Source organism: Parasteatoda tepidariorum, chromosome 9 (genome assembly GCF_982258835.1).
Source record: "Parasteatoda tepidariorum strain Cologne lab strain chromosome 9, Ptep-v5.0, whole genome shotgun sequence".
NCBI lineage: Eukaryota > Metazoa > Arthropoda > Arachnida > Araneae > Theridiidae > Parasteatoda > Parasteatoda tepidariorum.
In genome coordinates this window covers 75,531,143-75,555,802 of record NC_141763.1, presented here as the reverse complement: position 1 = coordinate 75,555,802, position 24,660 = coordinate 75,531,143, and the positions used below count along the sequence as shown (strand labels likewise).

The window sequence follows — 24,660 nt, the reverse complement described above, 5'->3', positions numbered from 1 at the left end:
ACGCTTCATTACTTCCGATTCGAATTTGAATAAAAAGTAATTAGTTTTTGTTTCTTTCATTGTGTTATCCACCTGGTAATGTAAGTTTAAAGCTCACTAAAATTGTTTCTCTTTTCTGTTCACTTTATTTTATTTATTCTTTAATCAGACTTTCCTTTTCCTTTTTTTTTTTCAAAAAATAAAAAAAAAAAATTCCTGTAAGAGACACTTTTTTAATGTAAAAGTTTTTCCAATTTTTTTTTAAATGTTTATTGAATGTTTAATTTGCTTATTATTAACAGGGTGGCTACCCACCTGGAAAACCTTGAAAACCTGGAATTATCAGGGAATTTTTTTTATACTGGAAAAAACCTGGAAATATCAGGGAAATTTGGATAAAAACCTGGAAAATCAGGGAATTTTGAAGAAAAGCTGGAAATTTTTTCTTTGATAATTTTTTTAATTTCACTAATTTAAATTATTTACTAATTTTCTTAAGCTAAATTATTTCATCCTCCATTATACCCACTTTTTTTAAAATGGAAATGTATCGCCAAACAGTTGAAATATCATCAACTTAGCGATACTTTGCTTGCTTCAAAATTTGCTCCATTACAGCTCTGTCAAACTAGAATACCACATAAAATTCTCCCACGGTTGCTAAACGAATGCAGAAACCTTTGACCGCTATTTGACTGTGCAATTTAGGAAAGATTCTGGTGGAGATGGAAAAAGGGATTAGGATATTAGCTTCTGTTTTTAAATTCTGTCCTTGGGCTGAATCCATGGGCTCAAATTTGTTCCGATACTTTGGCGGTAATTTTTTTTTCTATTTTGACAAAATGTTTTTGTATTTTTAACTTTATAAAATTCTCCAAAAATCTTTGGTTATAATTTAATAATAATAGATTTTATATTGCACTCTTTTTCTGAAAACTTTTCTACTCCCATTCAAAGAAATCTGTGAATTATTTTTTCTCAGCAAACCAACCAATCGCACATTTTTTTTACAATCGCTAACAGCAATGTTTGTCGATAAATTGTTACAATTGTTGCATTAATGCTAATTTTTTTCTATTTCATTTTAACCTTTTATAACATATATTTTTAAAAAAAAACATTTGTAAGAACCAACTATACATTAATATTTCATTTTACTCTTTTGTTGGTCAATATATGATTTTTGATTCAAAATTTTGTATGAAAACATTTGAAAAGTAAATAAAAATATCTTGCCAAATTGTCATAATATATTTTTTTCAAGATGATATGTTAAAAAAAATAACATTTTGAATAAAATATTTTATAAGAAAGACACTTTTCTTGTACACATCCTACACTTTATAAAAAAAAAGAAGCAAAAACCTGGAAATTTTAAGATTTTTATCTGGAAAACCTGGAAAAATCAGGGAAATTTAAAATCTGATTTGAGTGGCCACCCTGATTAAATAATTAGAATTAAATGGGTATGAGTTTTTTTACTGCATTACTTTTTTTCTTCATACAAATAAAACAAACATTTTAAAAACTACGTTTTACAAATAAACTAAAAAGAAGTGGTGATATTTTGACGAGAAGTGGTGACATTTGTTAAAGTTTATTCTCGTCAAAATATCACCACTTCTGCATTCTATCACATTTGTAATAGTTTATTACAAATGTATTGAGTACTACTTTTTTCCTGGTATGCCTGATAATGAACTTAATATTTCCTTTTAAGTCAACTTGGGGGGGGGGGGCGTAGTTAAATTTTTTTAAAAATGTCTTTAAAAATTTTTTTTAGCTTAGAAAGGGATTAAATTTCAATTGACTTCATTGCAAATTTAATTTGCACCATTTGGAAAATGCTTGGAATTTGCAATTTTTTCAGGCACATAGCTCCAAATGAGATTTGAGCACTACTTTAGTCAATTGAAAAGTAGTCTAGGTTGTTTAATTGATGAAGTAGAAATAAATTCTGCTTCCATCTGTCACTCAGGGTTTGATTGAAACTTGATTGTATTGCCGCCAGGCACAGACAGGGTTTACCAAAATGGGCCCAGCCCGAAAACCCGCGTGGTCGGATTTGGAATTTTAGTCGAATCCTTAGCAGCAATTTTACCCATTAAGTTCATCAAATATACTATTACAACCCCAAAAATACCTATTTATTCGCATATAGCAGAGAAAAATTAAATTAAATTATTTTTTTCTTTCAAAAATTTAAAATAAACTAAACTTGTGTTTTTACTGTAATCACGTTTCCTTGCCTTGCTTCTTTTTCCAAGTCCTCTCCTAGTTTCACGCATAAATACTGTACAAGATTTTTCGTTAATCGAAAAAAATATAAAAATACATCGTCATGAAGGCTAAAAGCATTTTCACTGTTTCGATATTGAACTAGAAGCAAATCCTGCTATCTTATTAAGAGCTCATGAATAAAAATTTAAAATACACTGTTTTTTTCCTGTTTAAAAAAACCCTGTTTTTTTTCTTCCTACATTAAAATGCGATAAAACCCGGGTTTTTGATGAAAGCCGAAGTATGCTCGGCTTTTTCTAAAACCCGTGTTTTTTTTTAAACGCTCTGGGTTCAGAGATCCAACTAAGATTTGAGCACTAGTTAGTCGAACAGTGATTGATAGACGATAAATTCTATTAGCTTATAAAATGACAAATTTTGTTATCGGCTATCAAAAACAATCGAAACTTGCATTTCTTATCAGGCATGAAGCTATAGCCGAAATTAGAGTGCTTAAGCCAGTCGGACTGTGATTGAAATTTCGATAACGAAATCTCGTCTTTACTGACATGAAAGTAAATTGATATAAACAATAAAAATTATATTAAAAAGTAAAACTGGTAGCTTTTTGGATTTCTGTGATTAAAGCCACAGTCAATCACCTTAAATAGAAGTTGCAGTTTATTGCCTTTACGAATCACACGTTCCAAGATTTTTTTACTACTACTTTACAGTTCTTATCTTTTGCTTTAAGTTATAAAAATTATCACCAATCTTTTTTAATATTGAACCCTCGTTAGTTTTTCCTTTTGTTATAGTATGTTTGTTTTTTTGTAAATAAAACTAAATGACATTCAAGATTTCAAAAATGGTTTCTGGAAAACTCAAGTTGTTTGGATTGATGGTTTTTAGATAATTTTGATGATTGAAAAAATTAATATGTCCTAAATTTGTTTTCTAAGCCTGCTCGTCACTGTCATACGCAGCTGTTTTACAAGGAAACATTACTGGAGCAATTTAAGCCGTTTGTTTATTAATGGCGAAAGATTATTCAGATTTCTTGTTGTATTTATAATATATTGTTCGATATAAACCAACTCAAACTTAAAAACTCGCGTTCTTCCTAGCAATTTGTGCAGCACGCGCTTTCTTACGCAAAATATTGTAAATTGACTGCCAATTTCAAATTCAATTAGCTTTAAATCCAATATGAAATTCAAAATTTTGCTGAATTTTTTTTTTTTGTAGGTTGTCAATACACATTCCATAGATACTGTAAATATACATTCCAGAGATCTATTTTTAGACGATTTTATTGATTGTAAAATTTGATATGTCTTAAATATGCTTTCTAAACGTTCTCGTCGCTTTTATATAGAGCTGTAATTTCAGCATTCCTGGGACTATCTAAACCATCTATCCATGAAAGGTGATAGATGGTTTCGATTTTTTTTTTATTGTATAGTTATTTTTTATTATTTATTTTTTCGATAGTTCGGATTCTGGATAATAGTGTATTCGATTTAAACTAGCTCCATTTCGAAAACTCACGTTCTTCCTTGATATCATTGCCGCACGTGATTTCTCAGAATTTGACATCGCTGTTTCATAGTTAGTTGAAATTTATCGTTTGCAATTGCGCTGAATCATTTAATGCGGGATAAAAATGTTACCTTTTTGAATTTCACTTTTGCAAAATGCCGTAATTTTTATTTATATTAAATAATTTATTTTTAATATTTAGCTATGATATAATTAAGGTAACCGATTGGGTTAAAATCTACAATTCCGACGAAAGTTTCGATTTTTTAAAATTAACTGCATCCGAATTTTTAATTAATTAGCCTTCCGAAACCCTTTAAATTTTTGTTCTTTGATTTTTAGAAACGATGTTATGATTCGCGATCGCAACGCTCGAGTACGCCGTCTAGCGGGAGCCTGTAAATATAGGACATTAATATATCACGTTTTCATTTAGTTCCATCAAAGTCATTGACTGAATCAGACGCCATTTTTTAGCAGCAAATAGGAAACAAAATTTCCCTAAGGAAAAGGCCGAAGAACTTGAAAAAAATCTCCAGAATATTAGTAAATCTTTCAGGAACAGAACATGCCAAACATTTGAAGAAAAATTCTTCAATAATTTTTAATTTCTATTATCAACAAACTTGCAACTGATGACTTCCGATTTCGGATACTGTTACACATGTGTGTATTAAGGTAAAATGCATTTCTTCTGTCTTCAATTCATTACGAATTAAAGTGAAGTCAACATTGCTTTCGTCATTCCAGTGAATAAATATGAATTCAGAACATACAGAATTGTAATAGTTATAGAATAGTATATATTTCTGTATCCATATAATTCGGAAAACGACAATAAAAAATTATCCAAGTTACTTGAAATAGTGCCATTTCTGCTGATTCTTAATTAATTTAAATCGTTTTCTTGGTAAGTTTTTTTAATTTTGAAAGAATAAGTTCAACTAGAATTCAGCTATTCTGTTTTTAGCTACATATTCAAATTCATATCAATTATAAAATTTTGCTGTGTAGTATGTTATCTAAAAGTAATGAAGGTATAAACTATGTATCTATTATTTGAGAATAAAGTTTTCAAACAAGGAACTTATCATTTTGGAATTCTCCGGGAATCATAAATCAGGTAAGTGCAATGATTTTTACAATAAAAAATTTGCTTGTAAATATTTTTTTTTCATTTGATGATGGTTCTCTACACTACAGAATGGGTTTTTACGTCTGATTAAGAACTATAAGAATAATAAAAAAAGAAACAATATGAAAGTTTTTATTTCAATGTAAAGAATTCTTAAAATCGTTTTTTTATCCTAAGAATTCTTTATTTTCCGTTTTTTAGTTTATAATTTTTTGATAAAAATTGTTCTCAAAATACTTTTTTTGAAAAATTAAATGGTATAACATTATGTGTTTATGTATACTTCTTGTATATTCCAATGTTTGAAGTAATATGATTCAGAAAAGTATGGAATAAAAATTCGGTACTAACGTATTAACGCCACCGCCGCTACAGATTTGGCGGTTTTTAAGAGCCGCTAATCTACACTTAAAATTTTTGCGACAATTCATAAAATAAAACATTTTATTTAAAATCAAAATAGTTAATCGGATTTCGGTGGAAAATGAGCCGATATAGAGTTTAGCATAGATTCAAAACAATCATATCGCCATATGAACTCTGATGAGTAAGATTCCAAATGAAATAACATTTCCAAAACGTACGTTTACCAAGATAAAGTTTTATGTTGTGGGAATTGGTACATTTTCGTTTTTTCGGTAAAATATTTCCCTCCTGAAAAAATAAAATTGCATCTTGTTTTGTTTTTGGCAAATCCCAAAGACGAATATTCGTAGCACTAAAAATGGCGACAAAAAAGAATCGTCTTTTTTTTTTGTTTTTGTTTCGTCAGCATTCTTTATTTTACGTTTATTAGTTTCTAAATAATGATTTTTATTGAAACTTGAAATTTTTTGATAAAAATTGTTGTCAAAAAACGTTGTTTACAAAATTAAATTTCATAAAATTATGAGGCTTATGTATACTTTTTGTTCATTTTAATTTTTGAACTAATATGATTCTTAAAACTATAGAATGTAAAGTTTAAATGGGCCTTTCATGTTATATCATTAAATTTAGTAATACTATTTCTCGGGCATTAGGTTTTAACTCTTATAAGAATATACATATTTTTTTCTGTTTATGTACAAATATTTTTCCGATGTGTTTTGGATGTTCCTTCTCTAATAAAAAGAGATACCATTTTGTTTTCGGTTGTATAAGAAAGAAGATCAAGCATTTTTCTTTTTTAAATTTAATAAGCCACATTAAAGAAGGAACGTTGCAATGCTACACGCTACATTAACGACGTCTCCAGAGTAACTGAATGACGGTTCATATAGAAATCGCAGGTAAGCGACTCATACAACAACGCCCCCTATAGTTCGTTGCGATCGCGAATTGTTTTATCGTATGCTAACATGCGAAACTGAAACCGGAAGTAGACTCTTGAGAACGGAACTAAGTTTTTTGTTATGCTTTGGGTATTTTACTCATTGTTATTTGAATAAAATATATGTTTAAGGCAAATCCAATTCATTTACAAAAATAAATTTTTGGATAATCAAATTTATTGTCAGAATTTTCGTACATTTTTTCTGAAAATATGTTGATTTTTAAAAAATTTCTTAATACTTGCTCACATAACAAAAGTAATTTGTTATAGAATTCTTTGAAACTTTATACGTAGATTTTTTATAATGTTAGCTATGTTGTAAACTAAAAGCTAAGGTTTAAGTGCAATTTTTTTTAAATTTTTTTATCAAACTACGTTAGAATATTTAAAATTTTCTTTTAAAAAATCAATATAGAACAATATAATTACTTCTTTTTCACTGTATATTTATTTATTTTTTTTTTTAATTATAGATTTTAGCTCAAAATTCAGGTATCGATCTATGAAAAGAGATTATTTTGATATTTATGCATTAGTTTGTTGTAGGTTAGCCTGATTGAAAAGTTACTATCTTTTATATTCAAATTTGTCCCTATTTTGAAAAAAAAAAAGTATTTTATAAATTTATGAAGTTTACTTTAAATTTATAATTTTAGGACTGCTACTTACCAACAATAAAATTAAAATTTTAATCATGGCTGTTATTTTTTTTAATGTGCCATGAAGTTATTGCAGAATTACCTTTGTTGATTGAAAAAAATGTGATAAATAAAGTAAGTAAAAATGCAAAATAAATAAAATAAAAATAATAAGTAAATGAAAAAAGTAATAGTCAAAAAATGGCTGGCACCTGTAGTTTTAATTTGGGTTATTAAAAATTACTATCCTGCCACAACAATAATTTTTTTTTTTTTTGTATCCATAAACATCTTAACATCGCAAAGCTGCTCTTAGTTCCTTATCACAATTCAATAAACTATATTGATTATATGATTTGATAATAATTTTGTTCAGAAAATTTTTATTTCCTTTTATATTGTGAAAAGAAATGATTTAGTGTTACTTGAGGAATAATTGTTAAATATTTTTCAGATGGTTTGGACAAGAAAGGGACTACAATGTACTGGTCATGGATCTTTTAGGGCCTAGTTTGGAAGATTTGTTTAATTTCTGTTCAAGAAGATTCACTATGAAAACAGTTTTGATGCTGGCAGATCAGGTTTGTTATTTGAATAATCACTTTTTCATAATTAAAATGGTTATTAGGATGTATGTAAATTTATTATGCCATTTTCTTTTCAGATGATTGGTAGGATTGAATATGTTCACAATAAAAATTTCATTCATAGAGACATCAAACCTGACAATTTTCTAATGGGTATTGGACGTCATTGCAATAAGGTAATAAATTTTTTTTATTATTTAATATTTTTTTAAAAAAAAGCTTTTTTATTTTGGGGTATATGACATGCTATAGGGTGTAAACAAAATAATTGATCCTATCCAAAATAACTGACCAAGGCTGTACTCGAGGAGGGGGTGGGGTAACAAGGATAATTGTCCTAGGGCCCAAATAGAATTCCTTAAATGCTTTTTTAATTAGTTTGTTTCCAATTGTTCAGAATTCCTTCATATAAAAATTAATTTCAAATAAAAAATCTTTAACTGTTCTCTAAAATATTAAAATAAGACTTGTGCTTTGAGAAAGGGACTTGCCGCGAATTTCGTCCTGGGACCTGGACAGAATAAGTAATATATCAAAATGTGTTGGGATGTTAAGTACCAGAATGTTTTTAACTTTTCTCCTGATTAATCAAAATATTTAAACATAATTAACAAAAATGTTCTTTCTTCGAATGCAGTTTATTCTTATAATAATAAAAGAGTAAAACGGCTTAATCAACCCAGAAGGAAGGATTTTGTCTAATGTTCTGCAATAAGTCTTTTAATTGCAAATGTTATGTGATCTTACAAAAATAAACAACTTTTACCAGTTAAAAAATTATTTCTGTTCTTTTCATTGATAAATAGTTTTTTTAGAATGTTTTATTCTACTGTAGTAATTATGTTTTGTCTTTCATTTGTGTTGATTAATTTTAGACCTGAAAATTTAAATTTTCACTTAGTTGCCAACTTATTCCTCAAACCTAAAGATTTGGTGATCGATGTTGATTAGTCCTTTTCATTTAATAGCCTCTTTTTGCAAACATTTTTGCTAGGATTAAATTATACTTTAAGAAAAAAATTCAAATTCAGGATTGCCACAGGTGATAAAATGCAACTATTTTCGACCTGAGGCAACTATGGCTACTTTTTTTGCCTGAAAAGGCCATAAAAGCAACTATTTTCAGGGGTAGGAGACTTTTCTGTGCTCCTAGCAATGTTTTTTTAAGCATAAATTATGTTGACAATTTGTGGCCCATGGTAGCTTCTGAACATAATGATTTTTTTTTTCTTCTAAAAAATTAAAAAGTATTCAATTGCAAATTTGAGTCATCACTTTTTATGTGCTCAATTTGCACAGATTCCATAGTGAATCTATTTTGTTTCTCAATCGCCCTTTCAACAGTTATTGCTACGAAACTCTGCGTGATTTTAAAGAACCCAATTTTTAATACGATACTATGATGCGTGAGTTTCGAATTTTAGTAATCACTTTTTCAATATATATATTTGCTAAATCAATTATTGATAAAAGGAAAAATTATATGAAAGTGAAAATTAATAGAAAGAGTATGTTTTTTTTAACAAAAAATTATTTTTCTGTGTTAATTCTAGCATTTAAAAGTATTTAATGTTCTGCAAATATACAAATTTTTTTTATATAAAAATTTAGTGCTAGAACACTAACGTTTATTAAAAATTATCATATTGGCCGTCAACTTGACTAAATAGATCATGGTATATTACAATGAAGTCATTTAATAAAATTTTAGTAATATTATTGAAAAATTTTTGTTCTTATTAGGCAACTATTTTCATACTTTAGGCTACTAAAAGCAACTATTTTGTTCATTTTTTTCTGTGGCAACCCTGAAATTGGAAATAATCATTAAATAAAAGTTGCATGAAAGTTAATTCAACCAGAAAAATAGTATAAGTAAGTGACAAAATTTAGTTAGGCGTGCTGACTTTGAAGCTTCAAAGAACTTTATTTAAAAATATCTGGGGAGGAAAAATATTTCCATGCCATGTTGATGGATTCTGAAGGTTTTTGTTTTCTGGAGTCTTTCTGCATTGATGCACTTTTATCATTAAACAATTTTCGGCAGAAAAAAAATGAATAGAAAAAGTGACTGGAAAACTTAATTTAATTTTTTTAAATATAATTCATGTACATGTACATGATCTAAGGTTATTGATAGTTTAATGTATATATAATATTCTTCCTTGAATCTACTGTCGCAAACTGCATTTTGTTTCACTTTAATGTTTTCTGCATTTATGTGTATACATCTTACCTATATCTATCTGTTGGTGTAAATTGGTTATTACTAACAACCTCACAAAACACCTATATAATTTTGATTTAATAATTTCCCCAAATTGTCTTTTATGTAATGCTAATGTGTGCTAAAACCATTTGGATTCTTAATCTAGACCAGTGTTTCCCAACGTGGGGCCCACGCCCCACCGGGGGGCAATTTGATTAAACAGGGGGGGGGGAATTCAAAAATGGTGTCGACATGAGTTTAAACCTTTTGCTCTGGGCCATTTAAATGCAATGCGAGATTTCAGTGACAAAATCAAAAGAAAAAAGCAAATTCTTAAATAATTGTGGTCAATAAAAAATTATGGTACTTAGGGATTTTTTAAGCGACAAACCTGAAATGAAGTATCTGTTTACAGTCGATGGTAAAGCATTTGTGAGTTATTTAGCCAATATCTTTGAAAAACTGAATATATTAAATAAGAAACTTCAAGGAAGAAATAAAACTCTTGTTGATGCAAAACGAAGATATTTGGCTTCATTACCCTTATTGAGTTATGTCAGAAATATATTAACAACAAAAACTTTGAACAGTTTCATTGGCTCTAAAAGTGTGAACTAAATGATACCGCTTTACTTGTTATTGTCTATCATCTGAAAATTCTGTCGGCTGATTTAAAAGAAAAATATTCTGATTTGAAACAAATTTATTTTCCAACATGGATGTTGCAGTCCATGTTAGTGGATTTGTCTGATATATCAAATATATCAAGAAGAACTTGCAGAAATGCAAATTTGTGAGTAAGTTAAAACTTTATTTAATATAAAAGGAGTGTTGGCATGGCTTTGTGAGGAAACAGAAAACAAATACCCAAATTCAATCAAATGTGCAAGAAAACTATTGGTACCGATTCCATCTTCATATTTAGCTGAATGTGGATTTAGTTCTGTAAATGATTTTATTGGTAAAAAAAAAGAAATCGTCTGGATATAACACAACGGGGAGACTTGAGACTAAACCTAACCAAATTGGAAACTAAGATAAAATCTACGTGCAGCAAGCATCAAGGGCAAGAATCTCACTAAATTAAAATATTAAATTATTATAGAAAAATCTTTATTAAAATTATTTCGAATTTGAATTTTAGTTTTTCATTATATGTTCTGAAAATTTACTTACTTTGTTTCGCTAACAATATCTTAAGTTTCTTAAGTGAACAATTCAATTTTTTAATATTAAAAATTATGTATATGTTACATAGGGGGGCATAAGAATTTTAGAAAGGCTTAGGTGGGGCGTGGTACATAAAAGGTTGGGAAACACTGATCTAGACTTTCATTAATGCTGTAAGGAATCATCAAAACTCTTATGTTTCTGAATTGTATGGGCTGCCTGTTATATATTTGTAGTTATACTTAGATCTGGTGTATTTTTTCTTCTTTTTTTTTTTGTGTGTGTGTGTGGCTGATTTAAGTCTAATAATCTAATAAAGTTCTTAGGTGACCTGGAAATGTGGTTGTGAACAATTACCATTAAGTTGTTGCTCATTTGAGATTTATTGAAAAACTGAGCTAAATTCCTTTTTAAAGGATAAAAAAAATTTTTTTTTTGTGGAATTGGAGTCTATTTTTGTAGTATAATTTTTCTGCTTGTTATTAATAACTGAAATAATGTCACATTTTGATTACAAATTACATTGTTTTCTTTGTTTCTTTTAGCTTTTCTTGATTGATTTTGGATTAGCTAAAAAATATAGAGACAATAGAACTCGCCAACACATTCCATACCGCGAAGATAAAAACTTAACTGGAACTGCTAGATATGCAAGCATTAACGCTCACCTGGGCATTGAGCAAAGGTAAATAGCTTAATTTTATCTATCTATCCAGATGTATATACTTATTTATTTAGGCACAAAACTAAGTAGTACCATTAAAATTTAGTTTTTTTTTTCTTCTCAGAAATCCATATTTCATACCTGTTTTTACCTGAAAAAGTAATAACAAAACCAGTAACCTAGAAAGTTGTCTTTTTTTTTATTTATTGCAAATAAAAATCGAAATATTTTCTAAAAATCATGTATTAATAAATTAACGCTCGTATGAAAAGTGTTGATTTGTGCTTATTTTACTCTATATAGTAAAATAAGTTTTTTGATTTTATGACAATCTATTTAAGTTAAAATATAACTTGTATGTACTAGTTTTTAAGGTTTTAAGTTCTGTAAAAGATCTAAAGCAGTGATAGCCAAATCATTAATCATTAGTAGCTCATGGGGATATTTTTGTAGATCAAGTTAATGCTCCAGTTGGCTAACTTTGATTCCTCCAATACACTGATAAACCAAATGTAAGATTATTATTTTTTTTAAAAAAAAAAAGGATTCTTTTGATTGGTAGCTCACAGAAGAATTTTAAACAGTAGTGTTACTCAAATTCATAACTTTTTAACCATGGGTGAAAAGCATCCTTACTTACTTTTTATTTTTAACTCTAAGGCAATTTCACGGGTTTCGTTCTTTTACCAATTTTAAACGATCTGGAAAGAAGTCATATTAGCCAATTAATAAAGTAGTAGTAATTCTCATTCCACTTAAAAAATATTCTGTTATCTTAATTACAAAAATTTTGTACACTTAGCTTCATCAAGTTTGAGAATCATGCCACTTTTTAAATAAGGATTTAATTTTATTCTGGTTAATTTTGGCAATCATATTTGACTTTGTACCTGTCTTTTTATGATTTATTGTACTGTCTTGAGACTTTTAGTTGCCTAATTTTAGTTGTTTAACTATTTTTGACTCTTTTGACCTTGAGCAACTATTGTGCTCTTGAATAAAAAAGAATCTTATAGGAACTATTTATAAAAATCTTTTTACTTCATGAAGATTTAGTGACAGTTTTCTCATATTATATGATAATTAGGGAAGGTAGAAAAACTTCCTTGTTGTAATCAACCTTGTTCCCTTCAGCTTCCAATCAATTTTTCTATATTTATTTATCTTGATTCCTAAAAATTAATCTTTATTTTCAATTAATTTATGACAGTTGTAAAAATTCGGAAAAATTATTTGCTTTGTTTTTGAGACAGGTGTGTTACAAAAATGCTAATTTCCCCCCCCTTCAAATAAAGCAAAGATCAGGCTCTAATAATCTAATAAAATAAGTTTTGATTCTTTTTTAGTTATTAAACTGCTTGTGGGCTGCAGATTTATTTTGGCTTTGCAGGCGAAATTAATTCAAACATTAAAAAATAAACAAATAAATTAATAATGCTGACAAAATTAAGTTAAACTTAAAATTAACCTTCGTTATATTTATAGACTTATCTTCATAAATTAAGTTGTCTTTCATCTTAAGTTACTTTTTCATCATCTTTAAGTTTTGATGAATTAATTTGAAGTTTTGCTGTAAGTTCATTTAGTATTAGACTTTCGTGTCTTTGAGAACCTACCTAGTGTAACATTTGAATACAAATATTTTACCACATGCTCTGCAGATAAACCAGTTTTCTGTTCCTGTGTTAGATAAGTATTGTAATATCTGGCTATGTTATTAGTTATCATATTGTACAATTGTGTCAAGTGATGCAGTCGTCAGTTGCTTAGTTTTAAAAAATTAATCAAAAAGATGGATGGAAAAAGTAATAAAATAGTTACTCTGTGGGGACTATTTAAGTTACTATTTTTTATTGAAGACTACTAAAGCAACAATTTTCAAGGATAGTTGTGGTAAGAGTAAGAAACATTTACTGTTAAAGGAAATACTGTTAATAATTTAGTTTAATAGAAAAGGGGGGGGGGAAGATCTAGGTGCTATATAAATATTTTGTTTCACACATTGAAGTGAGGCTGTAAAAGTTAAAATTTTAGTTATTTAATAGTTAATTAATTTTAATTATACCAATGTTTGAAATGATTTGTATTAAATATTAATGTGATATTATTTATTGAATGCTTCGTAGAATCTAAGGAGATTAATTTGTCATTTGTTAATTGTACTCCCAAAAATACTCTATGGTTATTTATGTCACTTATATATCTGAACTCTATGTGAAGGTGAGTGTGTTTTTAATTTTTTTCTTCTGAATATTTAGTTCGAAGTAAAAGCTTAACTTATTTCTTTAGGGCTTTTAATACTTAAATAACTGGTTATGTATGTATGTTTTTTTGTTTTTTTACTTAACTTTAGATATTGATTAGATTTTTAAAATGGCTTAAACACACTAATCTTGGTTGTTAAAATTCATATATCATTGTAAAATTGTAATTATTATGTCTAGTTGCAAAAGTCCTTCATGTTCCCATAACAAATCAAACCTCTGCGGGTACTGGATTGGAGATTGATCATTCTCTGATTCAGGTCAAAATTACGATCTGTGGGTGAATGAATGGGTCCGCCCTATAAACAGGTGCGACATATGGTGTGGCAGAAGTCGAATTCTTGACCATAGATGGTGCCACTGAAAAACAAATGCACATTCTGCCTTAAATTTGCTCGGTTTCACCAAGCAGGCTTGCCCGTGTGGCAAGTGGCATTACAAACAACAACGAAATTGTAATTATTGAAAAAACGAAATTCTGATGCCAACATTTTTTTTTCACTTGTCAAGTGAAATTTTTAAACAATTTCCAGTTATTTTAAAAGCCTTACTACACAGAGCAGTTACTCTAAATCAATTATACCAGATGTCTACATATGAACTAATTTGAAAAAAAAAATAGTGAAAAACAAAAGGAAATCAGTTTGCTGAGTTCTGCTGGGTTGCCCAGAAAATTATTTTATAATTGAATTTCTAAATTAGTTATAAATTACACAACAGCTGGCTCTACTGCTGAAAAACTATGAAGCACTGTTTTCAAAATAACTTTTGCAGCCGTAATCTTGCATAGACTGAGACAAAATTAACTGATATGCTTGTGTAATTATTTGAGTTAGAATGGACAACAAGTATGCAGCAGGAAACATTGTTTTGCAGTTTTTTAAACAGATGTGTCTTCTATAAATGATATTTGTAATTAATTTTGAAACTTGATGCAAATTAATTTTCTAGTTTCATTAGTTGAACATTGCAAACCACCTTCTGTTTTGCTTTAATAGATTTTACATATTTCTCTTGTTTTAGCCACCTGATCGAAAATTGCTGTCTGTCTCTAATTCACTTTATTGTTTCTTTCTCGCTAATTGTTAACTTTGTTTGGTTTCTGTGGAGTATTTAATTTTAAATACTTTTAGTCATACTCAAAGGAAATTTTCTGCATGATCAATAGCAACTAAATTTTCTCTATTTTAATGCTAAATCTATAGTTAAGCTAACATCTATTTTTTTGTTCATAGTCGGCGAGATGATATGGAGTCCCTAGGATATGTCCTTATGTACTTTAATCGTGGAAGCTTACCCTGGCAAGGTCTAAAAGCAGCAAATAAAAAGCAGAAATATGAAAAAATCAGTGAAAAGAAAATGTCTACTAATGTTGAGGTCTTATGTAAGGTGAGTAAGTCTGCATAATTGAACACAGAAACATATTTTGAATTTACTAATTGTTATGGGATGTAATATGTAATTTTCAACTTGTTACTGTAAGATTTATCTGTGTTGGGTCCATCTGTATTTTAAATATATTTTGTTTTTGTTTTATACTCTGTTCTTTATTGCACATAATTTTTTAAAAATCAATATGAATTTAAACGTAATGTTGCATTTCTCACAAAAAGGATTTGTTATAAAACTTTTTTTCATCTTCAGATTCATTTTAAATAATTAAGTCGAACCTCGCTAACGTGAAATATCATTTGACGCAAAAAAATAGCTTTACATGAAATATTGCTTTGCTTGAAACATATGTTAGGTCTTATAAATTAAGTCACTTAATGCAGTAATTTATGCTTTTTTAAGCGGATTATTGCTTAACACGAAAGGAAACTGGACATTTAAATACAGATAAGGATGGGAATAAAGTGTCAATTATTCTTTTTGGGGAATATTTCTTTTTTTGACTTTAGTTAGAGATTGAATTTTTTTCTCTCCCTTAGCAGGCAGGTGAGTGAATAAATGTTCATTTTTCATTGTACGATGCCAAAACTGGTTTAAAAGGGGGAAATGTCTTTAAACTTGCTGTTGTTATGCTATTCTTTAATCTTACTGTAAGTTGAGAGCTAGCAAATCAACAGTATTTTGGATCATAGTTGCATTTGTATCAACGATGTTTCTTAGTAAAACATGGCATTATTGTACTCTTATTACTGATAGTTAGTTTGGAAAGTTGGCACCTGTGGTTTATTTAACAGGGTGGCCACCCACCTGGAAAATCTTTAAAACCTGGAATTATCAGGGAATTTTTTTATACTGGAAAAAACCTGGAAAAATCAGGAAAATTTGTACAGAAACCTGGAAAAATCATAGATATTTTTTAAAGAAAAGCTGGAATTTTTTCTTTGAATTTTCTTAATTTTACTAATTTAAATAATTTACTAATTTTTTAATGAAAATTATTTTACCAACTGTTATACCCACTTTTAGACGAAAATTTATTGCCAAACAGTTGGAATAACATCAACTTAGCAATACTTCGCTTGCATCAAAATTTGGTTCATTATAACCCTGTTAAACTCCCATGGTTTCTTAAAGAATAGAGAACTTATCCAGGTCACATCATTCTCATAAGGTGACCTGGCTAGCACTCTATCCCATGAGTCAAAGATGATAAAATAACATTAAAAAAAATAATATTTTAAATAAAATACTTTATAATATTGACACTTTTCTTGTACCCATCCTAAACTTTATGAAGGGAAAAAAGTACATTGACCTGGGAATTTTAGGATTTTTACCTGGAAAAATCAGGGAAATTTGAAACCTGATTTGAGTAACCACCCTGTTTAAGAATTGTGTAATATCAAATAAATTCTTTTTTTTTTGTTAAAGGTGAGAACTTTTAACAGTACACAAACTTTATTATTTAAAAATAATTTAAAAAAGTTATAACTAAAAAAATCGCTTAATAATTTGGGCAGAAGTAAAAAAAATCTACTCTGTGGAAATATTAGACACTGAGAATTTTCTGCACCCCTGGTCCTCTGAGACACTTTCTTCAATGTTCTTTTTTAATAAATATATATGTTCTTCAGCAGGTTTATGTAGGTAAAATTGTAATCACACTTTAAATATATATGCATATAAAACTGAAAAGATTCTTTTTCTTTCATTATTAATAGCTAAAGGATAAAACTAGAGCAAATTTGAATATCAAATTACTTAGTTATGCTGATGTTTGATCAGTCTTAATTAAAAGCCTTAAATATTCAAATATAATTCTTGTTTTGAAAATTCTTCATTTTGTTTATCAATAAGAGTGATTATGAATATGCATCTGAATAGATTGATAAAGAGATGCATAATAAAGATTGATGCATAACTCTATTATGATGTTTTTAAATAAAATATTACTTAAATTTTTGGTTTTGTGTTATTATTCACTGATATGTATGCATATATTTAAACATGAATCATTTTATTGGCATAAGTTTTTATCAATTTAAAGTCAGTATATATTTTTTGAATTACTCATTGTAACTTTGTTTTCACTACAGGGATTTCCTGCCGAATTTTCAATGTACCTTAACTACTGCCGAGGTCTTCGCTTTGAAGAAGCACCTGACTACATGTATCTGCGGCAACTATTCAGAATATTGTTTAGAACTCTCAACCATCAATATGATTACACATTTGATTGGACCATGCTTAAACAAAAAGCAGCTGCTTCTGCAGCCGCTGCTGGTGCTACTTCCCAGGTCGTGACTGCTACGGGTGTGTAATTTATATTTTTGTTAAATATATATACTTATCTTTTCCCTTTCCTTTCTTTTATTATATATAATTCAATGCATTCAAGGGTATAATGCAAGGTTTATCTTTAAATAAGTAATATCAGTATAACAATTGTAACAAAATTGATGATTGGTAGTAATTGTCATAAAAAGGTTTTATTTCTTAAATAGTTAACTTAAATGCTACTTTTAAATAGCATATTTAGTAATTTAAAAAATATTTTAGGTCACATTTTTTCCCTGACTGCTCATCTATGCAAACTGAGTTTTTCTACTGCACATTTATTTAAATTGAGTTCTAATTAGAAATAATAAAAAATTATGGACTCTCTTCTTTAGTATATAAATATTTTTTTTTTCCTGTTTAACCCTTTATTTACTAGTTATTGAAAAATTATCAAATATGTGTGAAACTTTTTTGCCTTATTAAATTACTTCTATTTTTCTCTTAGACAAATATTTTTTCAAGATTTTATATTATCTGATCTTTTATAAAATGTTTAATTTGAGACTTACAGCTTAATAAAAAATTTAACTAAAGTTAAATATATTTAATACTTTGTTTTATAACTAGTTGAAATTGTTAATGAATCTATAAAAAATATGGAAAATTTGTAAAATTAATCAAGATTAGAAAGATTAATTGTAAAATGGTGTCCTAATGAAATATCCAGAACTAAATAATTCCATCAGTGATTGTTGAACTTCAAATAATTGTATGTTGTCATCTTGTAATGATAAATGGAAATACTACATTTGATGGATATTTTGTTTCGTTTCTATATGGAAATAATGTTAGTGGGATACTATATGGAAATAATGTTAGTGGGACTTGGAAGTCTTTCTGGTACATAAAGCAGGAGTGACTGTATTTTGGGTGTACCCCGGAATTCCGGGTTTTTCATCAGGTTTAGGATCTCCAATGCAGGGTATTTAAATTTTTTGCTGACTTCCGCTAATCAAAAAAATTTGATGAAATTTTTACTGCTATCTTAATATTTAAAAATCTGAAATTTAAATTTCAAAACTTTTGCTAAATCACTTTAGCTAGGCGTTTTCGCACACGTGATTCTTCCGACAATTAGATTTTGTTTTGTTTTGGTCGGCTTTTAACCATTTTTAATATTTTAAATTAGACCAGAATTTGTTAATACCCCAATTCATATTTACACTATTATAATATCAAAAATCGATTTTTGTATATACCTGACTTAAGTTACTTATGGTAAATCATATTCACGCAATTTAAAAATCGTACATCGCGGATTCAGATGATATAAAAATCCAATATTGTAATTGTATTTACATATATGTGTGTGAAATCAATACCATTATTCGCATTTACGAGAGTTTAAATCCAATGTCACGATTTGTATTTAAATGTTCTTAAACTTCAATACTGTGATTCATATTCAAGCTATTTTAAAATGCAGTATTGCAATTCTTGCAGGGGTCGCATTCCCCCTAAAATTCATAAAATTCCTAAAAGTATGTGCTAACCCTAAAATTCCTAAAAATCTGATAAAATTTTGTTGGTGATCCTAAAAAATTAGAGTTAATGGCTAAATATAAATAAAAAAGCAATAATCTAAAATATAAGAATTTAACTACGTTAATTAAAACTGTTTTAATTTTGCCACATGGGAATTCTGATCCTGAGAGAGGTTTTTCGATAAATAAAGCAATGCTTAATGTAAGTCACCATGAGTATACTATTATGTCGCTTAGACTAATCAAAGATACCATTCGAAATTATGGAGGAGTGTTGAAGATCACCACAACACTATTGAGGGCAGTAAAAGAATCTCACAAATCATATCAAGAATATTTTAGAAAAATGATCATGATTAATTTGTTTTTCTCTAACTTCTAATATAAATTGCTGATTTGAAATCTAATAATATCACACAATAGTTTTTCTTAATAAAGTAAGGTAATAATAAAGTTTTGATTAAGAAGGTAAAAATTAAAAAAAATCCAAGTTGGTGTTAATTTATTTTTTTTCTTGATTTATTCTCACTTTTGCCTGTTCCTGAATTATGCACTTAATTTCTGATAGGTAATATGTAAAGTTGAAATTTCATTTTTACACTTTAGAGATTTCATTCTTGACTTAATAAATTTCAGAGCTTTATTTTATGGCTTGCAATTATTTATGATATGTGTGGATGAATTGTAATAATCTTCTGTTATGTAATAAACTACCGCATGATCTGTTTTTATCCTAGCAAAATCATATATTACCCCTAAAATTTACCTAAAATTTTTTGAAAAAAGTTCCTAAAATTACCCTAAAATTTTAAAAAGCTTTGCTGCTACCCCTGTTCTTGTAAAAACAAAGTTTTTTAAAAATTAGTTGCAATGAAAGTGTGTTATTCATCATTGGTGGGTAATTTAATTATAAATCTTTGTTCAAAAAATTATATAAAATATGAATAGTACATAAATTATATCTTGTTATTGAGTTTTTGCATTCGAAATTTTCAGGGTTTTTTACTTAGTGCAACAATCACCCCTGATAAAGGGTTAAATCAAAATAGATTATTAATAGAATCAATTAATGCATATATATTAAACTTGGTTGAATTCTAGCATACTGCATTTGTATAATTATATATTAATAGCATTTAATATAAAATTTTTAATATAACAATGAAACTTATTTATTGCACATTTAAAATAATGAAAGTAATAACAAATAACAATCCTAGCTGTCTTCCTTTTTATTATTATTTGTTAAATATCAGGTTGAAAGTCCTTAATTTTGTTTTTGTATTATCCTTCATTATTAAGGCATATATTTCAAATTGCCTTTAAATGTAAATGAGCAGTGTTATAATGGCATTCTTTATCCTCTGGAAACAAAATAATGTAATTTTTCACTGAAATATTAAAATTCTGCCTTCAATTTTTTCCCTTCTGCATTTATAATGAAAAAAAAAATTTTTTTTTCTAATTTGATTTCTAATTATAAATTAAAATTTTTTTAAGTTGATAAAAACAAAAAAGTTTTTTTAGGCTCAAGTATTGAAATAATGTCACCTTACTGCTCTCAACTTGTTGAGATATTGCACTAATTTATAACAATTTAATTTGCAGGAAAATAATCTAATTTTTATAACAATCAAATACATTTTAAAAATGCCACTTAAATTTTTTTATTAAAGTTTATATAATCTTGTTGCAATAAAAAGATTTATTGATCTAATGTTTTTACAATTAAATTATATATTTAGAATTAGCAGACAAATTTTGTTTTGCAAATCAAAACAAATAAGTTTATTTGGCAACTTGCTAATTATTTTTGAATTAAAAATTGCACTTTTTCCTCCTACTTACTTCCTTTACTAAATTATGCAAATGGTTTTTCCCCAATTTATTTTAGATGATTTTAATCAAGAGTTAATGGATAAAATTGGTAAACTGGCAGTTAAATAAAAAAGGAAAGAAGAAGTGTTGCTTTATTTTATGCACCATAATTTCAAAATCTGTTGAATGCATTTTGCACATAAAATGTATATACCTAGAAGCCTTGTATATTCTGTTTCATGAGCTTCTTTAAAATGTCTCCTTTGATGTGAATAAAATGAAGAAAAAAATATGTCTGGATTATTAGTTTTAATATTTTAAAGTCATGTGTAGTATTTTTAATTCTAAAACTAATCTCATTGTTTTATGTTAGCATTTTTTATAACATCAAAATAAAGTTGGTCTTGTTTGGCCTGCCTATTTGTTAAAGAAAGATTTTATAAATTTTTAAATAAATAAATATGTTTTAATGTAATATAACAGGATTTTTGGATTTGTCAGGATCTTTAGATTATAAGTTGTTATTTGAGATTAGTATTTTTTGTGTATTTACAAAGTGATGTATGTATTTAAGATTAGTAAGTTTGTCCCTATTTTACTAAAGCTTTCATACCAGCGGTAGTTATTATTATTTTTTTCTTTCTGAAATTCAAACTGTAATTGTAGTTTTATCTTTTTAAATTTTTTAACTAAAGTTTCAGCTGCAGTTTTTTTCATAACTTTCATTAAATTTCACCTTTTTTAAAAATAAAATCTTAAAAAAACCAATCCCCAGGTCTTTAGTTTATTGAATAAATTATTTATTAAATGAATTTAACATGGAATGATAAGTGGTACTATTAATTCCATTATCATTTTTTAATTGATGGCAATGATTAACAAAATTATTAATTCATTAAAAAGTTGTATTAAAATTTTGATTAAATATATAAGCCTTATTATCAAGTACTTAAGATAAATATATATTAATTGTGTTGTGTAATCCAATAAACTTAACTTACCAATATTTAACAGTTGACTGTAGAGGGAAATTATGTAAGTGCCAGCTAATAATTTGAAAACATTCAGAAAAATGTATTTATTAGTCCAGGCAGGAGAAAATCCAAGTGGTTCAAGCCATCTTCTATCGTTAAACCATACTACAAATGGTTTAATACTGTTAAACCCTACTACAAATAGTTTGATAATGGTTTGACATTGGACATGCCATGCACAAGACTACTTATTCCTGTTTGGAAAGTGGTTCCTGTTCTCAAATTTAAATTACATACATGCTATTTTAAAACAAAACAAGTGTTTTTTTAGCCTTATTCAACTCAGGAACTCTGCAATGTCTTTCGATAAAGTAGGTAGATAGACAAGCTGAAAAAAGCAATCTAATTTCTTCACACAGAAAAAGACAGCGATCTCTAATTTTTAACCATAAAAGCCTTCACATCCTCAATATTTAAAACTTGCTTGGTTATTAATGATATGTTCCGAGACGAACAATTGTTTACACAAACCATAGTAATTCAGATATTATGTAAGTAAAACAAACATTTGATGGTTCCTTTACAAAAATTGGTTTATCAGGAAATCTGATTTCCTTATCTTATTAGTATAATAAGATGATTTAGGGGATAAAATATAATCAGATGATTGAGGGGCCCAGAGCCGAAAAAGTTTTTATGCTCCGGCTCCAGATAGTGAACTAAATTCTGGCAATTTTACTATATATTTATTTGAGCTTCAAATTTTGAAACAGCATAATAATTATCTCACTAAGAATATACAAATTTAGTTTGATTCGCAGTTGAATTATTTGTTCATTCTTAGAAAAAGAATCAAATCTAATAAATTCTCCTTCCTATTTGATTTTAAATCTTGAAAGTATTGCTGAGAATAATCTCTCTACAGAAAACTTGGCTAATGGGCAATGACATTAGAATGTGGCAGGTCTCTTGCATGTCTGTAGGTGATAGAATGAATTTGCTGGATTATTGGAACATTAGAAAATTTATGAAAGCCTTCTTGCTAGTTGACTAAGTGAAATAAAATCAATGCATTATCTGTCATCAACACTTAATATTTTATGAAGCGTGCTATCAAAAATCTTTTAATTCAATTAAAGAGGTCTAAGAAATCATGTTTGCTCCAAATTTAAGGATCTAAATTACTGCATGAACCCTCTTCTGCCTTTTTGAAACACAAAAACCTATCTAGCTGGCAATTTTGTTCCCAAATTATGGATCTTAAGTAAGCACATTCAACACAGATCAATTTGGAGTGTTTTCTAGGAATTCCTAAGTGAAACTTATATGATAATGTTTTATTTTGTTTACTAATCTATATAATAATGAAATATTTATGACTTAAAAAATTTGAATATGAAATCTTTAACATTTATTTTCACTTCTTAAATTAAAACATCTAGTAATAGATTGGATTGGGACAGGGTTTGATTAAGAAGGTGAGGTAATATGACCGTGATAATATTAGAAATCCATGTTAACACTATACTGGGATTTTTCTGGGAAATTCCCTGCATTTATTTATTGACATTTGGGTCTTATCAAAGTTGAAATAAATATAGTAATGGTAAGTATGAAACCTCCCAACAGTTTTACTTTCATTTGTGTAATCAAAATATTTTTAAATGATTGCATGAAATACTGTTCTTTATCTTAAGATGCACACATCTCTCAACATTTACACTTTTTTTTATATCTTTTTTAGCTGGTCGCTAACTAGGTGGCCTTCCCAGACGAAGCGCTGGGAAATAGGAACAACCTTGATAGCCACTACACTGGAAATAGCATCTTGCGATAAATTGTCATTTACATTTGGGGGAAAGGGGATGGTCAAGCTAGAAAATCATGATAACCTTGCTGTGAAATTCTTGTCTGCTGGATTACATAGTAGGGCGAAGAAAGAAAAGTGTTTCAGAATGCAGGGAACTTACCTTTACAAGGATATTAACCCATCCCACCATAATGGAAGTTCTTTTCTGCGTTGTGAACTGCTTATTTTTTCATCATTTCCCCCAGTTAATTCATCATCACTGCATGTAAAAAAAAAATTAAAGCGAGATGTAAGCATTGTCTTTTCTTTTATGTGTGTATGTGTGTGATCATACTCGCTTCAATCCCAACTTCACCATTGATCTATATGATCGTCATAATTTCATCATCATTTGTGCATGTGCGTGAGAGATTTAATAAACAAGAAAATATTAAAAAAAAAGATCATTTAATCATTCTTTTAAATAAAAAAAATGTTGGTGTTGAGTTTTGGCTGGATTGTATTTTCAAGGTTCTTTATGTGCTTACCTCCAGTTAATCTGATCTCGAATGTATAAAATAAGAAAGTAAACTTCGGCAAGGAAAAAAAAAATATCTATGCAGCGCTGTCACTTTAGCTGTATAGAACCTTCAGCAAAGTGAACTCACCCATTTCATGTTGTGTTTCTTTTAACTATTGGACTCTTACATGTTCTGCTTTTGTTTTCTTTTTATTTCTTCATAAAAAATACAAACAAATAATGGTACCTTATTTTTTGTGTGTAATCTGCTTTATGATTGATTCCTTTATTAACCTTTAGCAAATGAGTCATTTTTATTTCATGTATTTGCTGGAGTTTATACATTTGTGAATGAGCAGATGTATCGTCCCTACCCATATATAACTGCCACATAATGTTCATATAGTTGAAGGGATTAATGAATTATATGTATGTTATAAACAATTGATGAACTTTAAGGTAGGAATGTAGTATGTGAATAAGTGCTTTTTTTTAACACATTTAAAACTGTTGGCTGTAATTTTCATTTTATGTGATGTATAGTCAACCATTTGTAAAATTGACAACCTTATATGATTTCTTTATTCTAATTTATGCAATAAAGTTCAAAATTATAGTCA

At 28.0% G+C, this 24,660-nt stretch overlaps 1 protein-coding gene across 2 annotated transcripts in view; it reads left to right on the top strand.

Moving 5' to 3' along the window:
* Positions 1-24,660, top strand: part of CkIalpha (Casein kinase Ialpha) — an 81,943-nt gene extending 57,283 nt beyond the window's left edge. Inside the window, exons 3-8 of one of the 2 annotated variants that reach the window (XM_016055115.4) lie at positions 7,284-7,410; positions 7,494-7,592; positions 11,341-11,480; positions 14,959-15,112; positions 17,212-17,428; positions 23,476-24,660. In XM_016055115.4, coding sequence (XP_015910601.1) covers positions 7,284-7,410; positions 7,494-7,592; positions 11,341-11,480; positions 14,959-15,112; positions 17,212-17,428; positions 23,476-23,486 — 748 coding nt within the window. In that variant the 3' untranslated portion in view covers positions 23,487-24,660. Of the gene's footprint in view, positions 1-7,283; positions 7,411-7,493; positions 7,593-11,340; positions 11,481-14,958; positions 15,113-17,211; positions 17,429-20,833; positions 20,928-23,475 lie in introns of those variants that run through there. The other variant, XM_016055114.4, reaches the window with a different exon arrangement.